The sequence below is a fragment of the Nycticebus coucang genome, chromosome 3 (genome assembly GCF_027406575.1).
Source record: "Nycticebus coucang isolate mNycCou1 chromosome 3, mNycCou1.pri, whole genome shotgun sequence".
NCBI classification, from domain to species: Eukaryota; Metazoa; Chordata; class Mammalia; order Primates; family Lorisidae; genus Nycticebus; species Nycticebus coucang.
In genome coordinates this window covers 117,182,816-117,194,873 of record NC_069782.1, presented here as the reverse complement: position 1 = coordinate 117,194,873, position 12,058 = coordinate 117,182,816, and the positions used below count along the sequence as shown (strand labels likewise).

Sequence of the window (12,058 nt, the reverse complement as noted above, 5' to 3'; positions counted from 1 at the left end):
CTCTGCAGTTAAATTTGGCGGTGTCATAATGTCTTTCAGCACATCTAAAAGAAAAGTTTAAATGTGATATAAAGTTACCTTTTGTACTTGGAGAGGAGAGTATCAATGTAAACAAACATTTCCTGAACTTTTATAATGTGTCATGCATTTTGCTAAGTGTTTTACATTCACTATTTCATTTAATCTCAAGAATTCTATGAAGTAGATACTGTTAGCCTCATTTTATAATTCAAGAAACTGAGTCTTAAAAGGTTAAGAGTATGCAATCAAGAGTCTCTACATTTGCTTACAAAATTTGCGATATAGCTACTAAAGGTTATGTTAAAAAGAAAAAAACCTATGATGCTATTAATAAGAAATACTGCAAATTCAGCTGTATCTATACCTTCAGATTTCTTCTATGAAATTTTGCGGGCTATTGGGATGTATTTTTCCTTTTCTTTTTTTTTTAGTAGGTTGAATGCTATTTTAAGGAATCTATTTTCATTTCACAAGAAAATATAAACAACTATTTTCAGTATTATCTTTACCTCAGAGTTGAGCATATACAATTCTCAAACTATTCTTCAAAAAGATGTATGTTAAAAGCAGAAAGGTAAAAGAAATGTAAAGAAAACTGAATGATGCTAATCTACTTGTACATAATGCTCCCTAAACTTTTTAAAGCCAGATCTTTCTCCTTTTTGAAAAGCTACAGTTCATCTTTTTCAATAATCTGTCAGGTTACAAGTTTTAATTAAAGTCTGAAGTAATGAAAAAAAAAATAAAATCAGTACAGAAGAGTAAAATGCTTATTTCGCATTACTAAAATATGTCAGTATTTGTCCTTTTAATAGTCATGTTTGTCATTGTGCACTGGCTTATTAATAATTAATTGGCCACGTTTATAAACATTAAAAGGCACAGAAAGAGGTTCTATATCAGCTGGGGTCAGTAGCATCCTGGTAACTCCAACTACTAATGAAAACAAAAAGTTTAAAGTTATTTAAAATAAAAACATAGCATTTTAAAAACCAATACAGGTTCATAAGTTCCTTAACCAATTTCAAAATTCTGAAAGTTCAAAACATCTAACATTTTCTAAGCTTCTGGCAGACTCAACTGCAGCAAATCCTGATCTGAAATTATGCGACTGTGTACAGTCTTAAATTAATGCACTCAGTGAACCCATTTCATTCTATGTACTGTCTCAAACACCACTGTGGTGTTTATGTAATACATATACTTTGAAAACTGAAAAATTCTGACTACTGAAAGGTATCCTGGCCCCAAAAGTTTCAAGTAAGTGATTGTGGACTTGTATTATACATTTAGAAACTCTGAAAACATCTATATAGTTTCTCTACTTTATACAGTTTCAAAACCAACTCTGAATGAAGGCTGAACTAATTATAAACAAATTGCAATCCATTGGTTTCTAACTGGCCAGAACCGAAATAAATCAACTTTCATATTACCACTCAAAACAAGTTTTTTTTTCCTTTTAGCATGATATAAGTTAGTATATTAAGCTTTGCCAGAAAGAAAATTTATTTAATTATGACACATGCACATATATGCATCCTTGCTAAATAATTTCATACCCACTAATGAAAAATATGACAGGGAAAGAGGACCGGCCATGAAAATGCTCATATTTTATGTTTTATTGGGTACATACTAAAGAGGAAAAATGGTCAATAGTTAAGAATTGTGAAGAATTCATAATTATTTTATAAGGAATAATGTAAAGGTTTAGAGGGTAGAAGAGAGTTGTAGGGCTAAGAAACAGAATCTAATTAGCTGGTCTTACGACAGCACAATAGAAAATAAACATAATTTTGAGCAGCTTCAGTTCTCTAAAATTCCCACACTTTCTCAGGATCTCAGAATGTCTGGTTTGCAAATATTGCTTAAGCTCTCCCTCATAAAATGGTTCTCAAATATTACTGTTAAGAGAAGTATCTAGAAGAAAAGTGTAAATAATGACCACTAAGTGTCTACTACATGCACACGCCTTACAGAGATGTTTCCATGTTTTTTGTTTCATCTTCACAAATGTGATAATAGTTAATGTTTTCCTCATTTTATGAGAAAGTGGAGATTTAGAACATTTAAAAACTTGCTCCAAATCACAATATGTAAATCAAAGAACCAATATTAAAGCTTAGTATCTCTAATTACAAAAGTCAAACTTTCTCTACTACTTACTCCATAATTCCACTTTTAACAAAATGTACAAAAACTTTCTATACAAAAGCAATAATAAATTTTTGCCAAAGCCAGCCTTCCTAGCAGTATTTATCACAAAAAAGAACCAACAGTGACAATAGAAAATAAGAAAAAGTTAGGAAAACCTTTACAGATAAGCATAGGGAATACAGGTGTGCATATGCTGGGACTGGTAATGATAAATGAACTCAGGGGCAGAACTGACAGGGTGAGGATGAAGACATTCTTAATTAAAACCTTGTCTGATAAATGTCCTCTTTATACACATACATACATATTCTTTTTTTTTTTTTATTGTTGGGCATTCATTCAGGGTACAATAAGCCAGGTTACATTGATTGCAATTGTTAGGCAAAGTCCCTCTTGCAATCATGTCTTGCCCCCATAAAGTGTGACACACACCAAGGCCCCACCCCCGCCTTCGTCCCTCTTCCTGCTTTTCCTCCCCCCCACACATATTCTTTTAACATTTTTTGTTGTATGTTAGTCATAAGTCTCTCAACAAACTGAAATTAAAGATACACAAATAGCGAATAGGGCTTAACCATTTATATTTCCTTGTAACTAACACTCAAAAGATACTACTTTTTTCATCATTACCTCATACTTGCTTATATGAGATAAGAGAAATGAAGAAGCATTGGAAACGAGTTTTTATGAATTAATAGACAAAGTGAAGGGATGAGATTAATAGGAAAAGCTTCCAGAGAAGTGAAGACTTGCAGACTTGCTACAGAATTAGCTAGGAAGGTAGATAGGTCTCTTCTTTGCTGTCTTCAACGAAGCTATTCCTACCTTTCAAAAGAAAACTTAATAGATAATAATAGCTAAACAAAGGTTTACCACAAAATGATGAAGAGTATGTCAAATAGAATATGCAGTATAATGCCTTTTAAAAATTAGTATCCAGTGCATACTTAAGTTCCTCAAAAAAACTATATTTGCCTTTATTCCCAACCTGCCCTTCTTCCCGCATCCCTTCTAGACTGCAGGTTGTATGAAAGAAACAAAAATGAAATATATATGCAGAAAACAAACTGATTAACTATCAGTATGCCTAAATCTGATTAATGTTATGGAGCTAATTTTTTCCTTTCTTAAATGCCTGAAAAAATACAGAGATTTAAACAGATATGGTTAAATTATTAGAAAGTCTACATTAACAACTCTTCTTTATCCATATATACCATAATTCCTATGAAAAGTTTAACACTGTTAATTATAGTTATGCCTAGCATAAATATTTTCAGATGTTCAAATTTGTGTGTTTGCAAAGATATTTACATCACATGGAATTCTAATTCTAAAAATAAAATAAATAAAACAGAAACACCTGCTGCTTGCCAGACTCAACCAGAATCAGAAATATAAACAGGGGCAGAAAGAAGGTAGAGAAGATGAGAAAGTGCCATCAGAAACTAAAACATGTTACAATTTGGTAGTTCTAGAAACTTCTAAGTCAGTAAAACTTGGAGACGTTAAAACAAACAAAAATTATACTCAGCTAATAAAGAGATAGTTCATTAACTTGGCAGTCTAATGTTTGGAAATAAAAAAACAAATAGGCAGTCAAGTTCCCTGGCTATCCCCCAACACCAATTTTAACCATAATAATGTAAGCGGCTTACAATACTGATACTATGAGCCTAAGTCTTAAGTTCTAGAAGCAGGAAGCTAATACATATAGTAATGAAAAGAATTTCCTTCCCTTTCTCTGGATATGTAAAACTAGAATAACATTTTGAAAAAGGAAGAATTTGTCTTTAGTGTCTTTCAACCTCCATTCTGGCACTTTCTAAACGCCCAATACTGAGAATCTAAGTCTAAGTGACTTGTTTAGTGAATTCTAGCTTATGATAGTTGTCCTTTTTTTTTTTTTCTTTTAAATCTAACTGGGCTGAATCTAGTTGTGCAAAAAGTACACAGCTTTGTGGTAGTTATTTGCCTCTAAAGAAACACTATGACTCCTGCGATGAGGCTCATAGAGGTTCATGAGGAAAAGAGGAAGACGCCCTAAATGCACCGGCAATTTATAAGCTCGGTCCACGTAAACTTAAGTTTCTATTGTACCTTTTATTTTATCTTGTTATCTATTAACACTGTAATTCTCCCCACACATATACCACAGTCTGATCATAATGACTTACCTACCATATTCTAAAATCTAAACACTATTATGCAAATAACCTTACTTGCCATTCCTTCAGCCTGGAATGCCATCCATTTCCTCTCCTGAGGATCAACCCCTACTGATCCTTTTCACCTCTGCTCAAACAAGCCTTCTTCATCAAACCTTCTTTCACTATGAGCTAGTGAAAGAATTACTATTTACCATTTCCACTATTCACAGCTCTCTTCCATACAAGAATTACCTCTTCTATAATATTTTGTCTACCTTTCACATTAGATATAAGGCTACATGAGGACAGGAACTACATCTTACCTCCATGCTCAACGTGTTTTACAATTTCTAGAATGCAGTAAGCACTCAACAAATATTTGCTTCTTTATGAATCTGAGAAAATGAGTGAAAGCTCACTAAGACTAACAACGTCAGTGTCTACTCATTCTCAGTACTTTTGAGGAAAGTACACTAAGAACAGAAAGATTACTGAATTAAAGATTAAAAAAAAAAAAAAAACCACTCTGCAAGCCAGCAAGGCACATAGAAGCTTTCATCTTTTTTGGTGAAGATTTAAATGCCCACCAGAGACAGAGGAGAATCTTGTTCTTACACTTCACAAATAAACTCTACAGAAAAATTTTAACAGCGAATTAGTATACATAACTTTTCATTTTAAAATTTCCTATTTATAATTTATAGGTATCACATGGTAAAGATAAGGGCCAGGGAGAAAAATAACATTTTATGTGCTAATTTAACATTCAATTTTTTATTTTATTAAATTTAATAAAAAATTTAGAATATTGGCAGTATTTCGGGAAAGAACTATATCTTCATAATTGAAGATTTTCTTTTTTCCTTCCTTCCTTTTTTTTTTTTTTTTAACTTTTCACATCTTTACCCCCAAAGTCAAAGAAAAAGAAAAGTTAATTGTCACTTAGCTCTACCTAGTGGGCAATCCTTAAAACCCTTCCCACACAACAGAAACCACCCAATTCAACATTTTTAGATAACATATTTCTCTTATATACAGCTAAAGAATATCCTAATGATAGCTTTTCAGGTCATTGACCTAGAGACACAGAATAAACAAAATTACATTTGTTCTAGAGCATACCTCCATGGAAGATGCCATTAATGCTTTAACAGAAGCTCTCCTGTGAATAATACTTCAAATTACCACATGGTTACAGGCTCAAAGATGGGCTGGATGACAAGTCATTTAAAGCAGATCAAGTAACATGAATCTATGCCAACATTGTTTTACCTCACCACTAGACTTTCTAAATCTAACAATGTTCTAACAATGATCAGACAATGTTTTTCAATCAGACTTTTTGAATTAATTGCTTTAGGAATATTATTTAACTCTCATTCTAACAAGGAAATAACTTATAGGTAATAGTTATTTTAGAAGATATTTGCAAGCATACAAATAAGAAAACATACTTACAGATTGTATATCTTGTAATGGTTTTTATGCTTTGAATCCAAAAACCTTAAGACAAAACAAACAAAAAGGCACCATTAACAAAAACGAGCTAACATTTGAAATTATATTAATACTATCAAGAAAAACCAAAAGACAGATTCTATTTTTCCTAATCTCAATACCATTTAAGCAAAAATAAATAAATAATCCAAACAATTTATTAATCCAAATAAATAATTGAATATTCCATGCTTTTAGGCTGGTAATCATGTCATTCTCATATAATTATTACATTACATAGATTTATACAATCTGAAGTAAAGACACAGCTTTTCATAGAATATTTTCATAATCCTGTCTTCAATCTAATGTAAGACTGAAAAGAAATAATTTCTTTAAAAAGCAGCTTTAACATTTAGTTCAAGTTTACCTAGTTCACACAGATTTTCAAGAAAGTCATAGCAAATACTTCTTAATATATAACCCTGTCAATCAGACTTTTGATACTTCAAGATGCAAGTATTAACTAACTACTACCTCTGTAAAAAGTTTGTTAAGTTTTTCACATATATATTCTCATTAGACCTTCACAAACACCTGAGAGGTAGGGCTTACTCACAGAAGAAGAAAGCAGGTCTCGAAGAGATTTATAGGACTTGCCCAAGGTCATGTACAGCTAATAAGTCAAACAATAAAGACCAAAAACCTTTCCCTCAAGATAGTTAAGAAACTGAACAACAATTACAGCTAACACAAGCACTTACTACATGCCAACCATTGTTTTAACCACTTTATATATATTAATGTTTTAATCCTCAATCCAATGAGGTAGGCAATAGAAGGATTAGAAGACTATAAGGCTAAGAAATAAATAAAAAACAAAAGACTAAAAAAAAAAAATTTGGAGTCCAGGATGTTCAACACATAATTAGGAGTTCCAGAGACATAGACATGAGAATAAATCAATGATATAACTCAAGAAAAATATTCCAAACTAAAAGGACATGGCTTCACACCGAAAGGATGCATTAGTACTTAGCAAAATTGATGAAAATAGACCCAAAGAGGGGCATATCTTTGTGAAATTTCTGAGTACTGATGAAGCAAATAAGAGATTCCAAAAGCTGCCTGAGAAGAAAGTGGTTTCATAAAAATAATCTGTAAGCAAAATGACATTACCTTTTTTAACAGCAACACTAGGAGCTAAAAAATAATAGAGAAAAATTTTGAGGAAAAATTATTCTCACCCTAGAATTCTATACCAAGATGATTCAAGTGTGACTATATACTAAAGTCATTTTTTTTTTTTTTTTGTAGAGACAGTCTCACTTTATCGTCCTCGGTAGAGTGCCGTGGCATCACACAGCTCACAGCAACCTCTAACTCTTGGGCTTACGCGATTCTCTTGCGTCAGCCTCCCGAGCAGCTGAGACCACAGGCGCCCGCCACAACGCCCGGCTATTTTTTTGTTGTTGTTGCAGTTTGGCTGGGGCTGGGCTTGAACCCACCACCCTCGGCATATGGGGCCGGTGCCAGGCTTGAACCCATCACCCTTGGCATATGGGGCCGGCGCCTTACTCACTGAGCCACAGGCGCCGCCCTAAAGGCATTTTAAAATAGGCAAAATCTCTAAGAATTTTGGTTTCATTACACTTTTGAAGTGACTAAAAGATGTGTTCCACCAAAATGAAGGTGGGAAACCATAAAAAATGACAATAGGTTCTAGGAAGTGAAGAATTCAACTTGAAGGAGAGGCAAAGAGAATCCCCAGAATGATGGTGAAAGGACATCTCAAACAGTCATACAGAGAGTCTAGAGAGCACTTAAGCACATTAGGCAGATCAGAAGGCTTCTGAAGAAGATGAAATGGATATAATACCAAGTATGATCAAATATGTTGAAGTTTATACAATTAAAGGTAAGTTTATTAATTAAAATTAACAACAGTGAAAACTAAACAAGTGAAAAAAGAGACAATTACAACTCCAGGGAAAACAACATACAGGAAAAAGCAGTCCCAATATACTACAATGCTTAAGTGAATAGTATTTATATAATCACATACAAATTCAATATTGATACACAGTGTAACCAAAATTACAATAAAACTACTGGGAGGAAGTCCTAAAACACATATGTGGTGAGATGAAGAAAAAACAAAAAAGAGTTCATGAACTTTAATATGAAAAATTATGTTATACAGTAATACAAGCATATTTCTAACTTATTTTTATATCATACTACAGTGTTGCAAATAAGCTATGATCCTTAAGAAAAAAACACTCCACTCCTTGATTTTAGCCTGGGCTCTTCAGATATTCAGCTGAGACTCCAGAAAGGCCACACCTTGGAAGTAAGGACCATGCAGTAGGATAAAGGACTAATCTGAATTAGGCCAGCCCTAACAAGGAACACCAACTACAACAACACTAGATCAACAACTAATTTAAATGCCTGCCAAAATGAAACTTAACACCCTTAAAGGAACAATCCAGAATCCCTATGACATTCAACACATAATTAAAATTTACTAAATAAAGCAGAAAAATGTGACCTACTAAGGTCACTTTTTTTACTAAGAAAAAAAAAGCAGTCAATACAATCAGTTTCCAAGATGAACTAGATTTTAGAATTAGCAGAAAAGGATGTTAAAGGATGCTAATATTAATATATACAAGAATGTAAAGGAAATGATTATAATGAGTCAAAATATGAAAAGTCTTAACAAAGATGAAGAAAATATAAAAGTCAGAAATTCTAGGCCTGAAAAATATAATATCTGAGGAAAAAAATCCACTGAATGATCTTTAAAGAAGATTGGAGATTGCAGAAGAAAGATGTGGCAGACTATATTTTCAAAAAAATAATGTAACAAATATCTATTGAGCACTTGCTATGTGACAAACACTACTGTAGCCACAGTGGTAACTCCAAGTTAATGACAACCACAATAATGAATGCTCCTAGCATCATAATAAACTTGGTAGAGAACCAGCTTTTAACAAAACAACCAACGGACATTGGACAGCTCCTACTAATCCTAAGAAAGGTGAAAAAGAAAAATCAGTAAATGAAAAAAACAAAATATTTGCTTTTTCCTATAGCGAACTTACTAGTTGGTAACCATACATATTTCTCCTGCTGTATTCATGCTTAATCAATCTTAGAACCCTAGTATAACTACAGCTTTTACTGCTGTTACTAATACATAGACTTGGGTCATTAAAAAGAAATAAAACACCTCAACACTGCTCCAACATTCTAATCTTTACCTGGCTCTTGGTCACCTTCCAGTTGTCAGAATTACTTTATCAGTTATATATCCAATACAAGAAGGTAGCTATCTTATTGAAAATGGACTTGTAACTCTTTATTTGCACAGTACTACTTTCTCTTACATCACCTCAGGTTAAAGAAAAAAAAGAACAGTACTCATGATTCTGCTCCAAACTAGTGATTCCTAGTACTTAAGAAAATCTACTCTCTCTACAGAGGCATAAAACTGGAAGGAAAAGAACACATTGGAAGAAGAGACCTGTAACTCACTGAGGAAATTCAGAAAGTTTATATATAGCAGGTTCATGTCCTTTGTAAGATATACAAATTGCAAATATTTTCTACAAAACTGTGATTGCCTTCTTCTTTCTTTCTTTCTTTTTTTTTTTTTTTTGAGACTCACTCTGTTGCCCTGGGTAGAGTACCAAGGTGTTAGAGCTCACAGCAACCTCAAACTCTTGGCACGATTCTCTTGCCTCCCAGAGCGCTAGGATTACAGGTGTGAGCCACAGTACCTGGCTGCTTTTCCATTTTCTTAATTGAATCTTCGAAGAGCGAAAGTTTTGATGTTGATGAAGTCTAATTTGTCCATTTTTTCTTATATGGTAAATTATGTATGGTCTGTCTGAGATATCTTTAAACCAAAGGTCACAAAATTTTTTTCCTGTGCTTAGATAGATTCATATGACTCAACATTCTATTCACAAGTATTTAATCAACAGAAATAAAAAAGTATGTCCACAAAACTTTTGTACATGAATACTCACAGCAGCTTTCTTCATAATAAACCCAAACTGAAAATAACTCCAACGTCTACCATAATTGATAAATGTGTTGTATTTATACAAAGGAATACTATTTAGCAACAAAAATTACTGATACAAGCAAAAGATGAATTTCAAAAATATTATGCTAAGAGAAAGAAGACAAAAGGAGTGCATATATTATGACTATTTAATACGAAATTCTAGTACAGGTAAAACTTTCTATAGTGATAGAAAGCAGATCAGAGACTGCTTGGGACCAGGTTTGGAGACTATCTGCAAATGGGCACAAGGCAACTTTTTATAAAACAAATATTCTAAATCTTAATTTGGTGGTGTTTACATGGGTGTGTGTGAAAACTCAGTGAACTTTAAGTTTAAAATGGGTATTTTATTACATACAAATCATACCTCAAAAATTAATTTGTAAGTATCAGTTTGTAAAATATAGCCTACATTCAAACAAACCTCAAATTTCTTTTGATTAACAACAGAGAACAGAAATAAAAGGAATACATTATCGTCAGAAATTAGAACATTTTGGAATGAAAAGCAGAATAGCACCAATTGCCTAGAACAGCACTATCCAATAGGAAAATGTTCTGTCTCCATGCTGTCCAATACGGTAGTCCCTAGCCACATGCTACTATTTTTGAGCACTTGAAATGTAGCTAATGCAAATAAGTAAATTTATTTTTTTTTAACTAATTTAAATTTAAATATAATGGCTACACGTAGCTTGTGGCTACCAACTGGATAGAGCTCTTACAGGGGTGTCTGACCCTTTTTCTTTCTTGCACACTGGAAGAGTAAGAGTTGTCTTAGGCCTCACGGTAACAAAACTAACGAAAGCTGATTAGCAAAAAAGGTCCTTGCCAACTTTTTGTGATACCTGACACCATAGACAAGCAAAATAAGTCCTCCCAAAATCAACAAGGGGTCCACAGGCTGCATGTTAGACACCCTGCTACATATCTATATATATAAAAAAAATCCACTGAAGCACAATACACGTCTCCTCAGGTAGTAGAAATGGATATAATCTTAGAATAGAGCATAGAAACAGTAAATAACAAGGACTTCGCACCTCTCAAAATATCTACCAAAATACTTTTAACTATATGCAGTTTTCTAACAAATTCTTAATATACTTCATTTTCTTTTGTCATTAGAGCAGAAAGAAACTACAACTTTAGCCCTATTTCTAACTTAGAATGAGGAACAACTTGAAGTGCAAATGCCAGGAAACAGGGAGAAAGTGTTCATATAATTTTAGAGTTCACGTCAGACAAGGAAGGAAATACTGGCATAGTTAGATATGATAGAGATCAGTAAAACAGATTTCAAAAGCTTCGTTTAAGGAACAGACTAAGAATTCATAACTCAATCTAAAAGACATTAGAAGCTTTAAAACCTAAAATTCTATATAAAACAAAAGATTCCAGTTTTAAAAATACAAAGCAGGAAAAACAGAAATTATCTAAGACCAACCAACATAGCTGCAGAGAATTTACACAAAGCTCAGGTTTAAAGGGTGTGTGTGTATGCAAAAAGGAGTGGGAGAATATTCAGATGAATATATTTAACAGCAGCATACACAAAGGAATATCAAAATGGTAAAAACAAAAGAAAAGGCTTGGAGGAGGGGAGACTGAAAAGAAAATAAAGAAATTAGAATTCCATAAGTTAAACAGCTGTATAATGCTAGAGACAGGGAAAAAAGCAGGAATTCCAAAAAAAAAAAAAAAAAGCAGGAATTCCTAAATTCTTCTTTTACTTCCATCTTCTCTAAGAGAATATTCCTCTAATTCAATAAATCAGGAGTAATGAGTACATAACATTTCTATGGATTAAAAACATTTTCTATGTGCTAATTTAAGCAAAGCTATTTTTAAAAGAATTTTCTTAATAGCTATCAATAGAAAAATCTTTGATATTCTATTATTATACATATTAGTACAGCAGATAGCAATCAATAATTCAAACCAAAAGATGATCCACCAAGATCTTTATACTATACACTGCTTCATCTGAATCTTGTAATCACAAAATTTAAATAGCAACTGAGGCAGTCATGATAAAATTGAAGAAAGAGTACAACTAGTTTCCTTATTGTTCATTAAGAAAAACAACAAATGGGGTAGCGCCTGTGGCTCAGTGACTAGGGCGCCGGCCCCATATACCGAGGGTGGCAGGTTTGAACCCAGCCCCGGCCAAACTACAACAAAAAAATAGCCGGGCATTGTGGTG

At 32.9% G+C, this 12,058-nt stretch overlaps 1 protein-coding gene across 1 annotated transcript in view; it reads right to left on the bottom strand.

Annotated features, from left to right (window-relative positions):
* Positions 1-12,058, bottom strand: part of PTEN (phosphatase and tensin homolog) — a 103,936-nt gene that overhangs the window by 42,670 nt on the left and 49,208 nt on the right. Inside the window, exons 3-4 of the mRNA XM_053582504.1 lie at positions 5,790-5,834; positions 1-44 (exon numbers count right to left, since the gene is read on the bottom strand). Of these exons, the coding sequence (XP_053438479.1) occupies positions 1-44; positions 5,790-5,834 (89 nt within the window). The remainder of the gene's footprint in view (positions 45-5,789; positions 5,835-12,058) is intronic.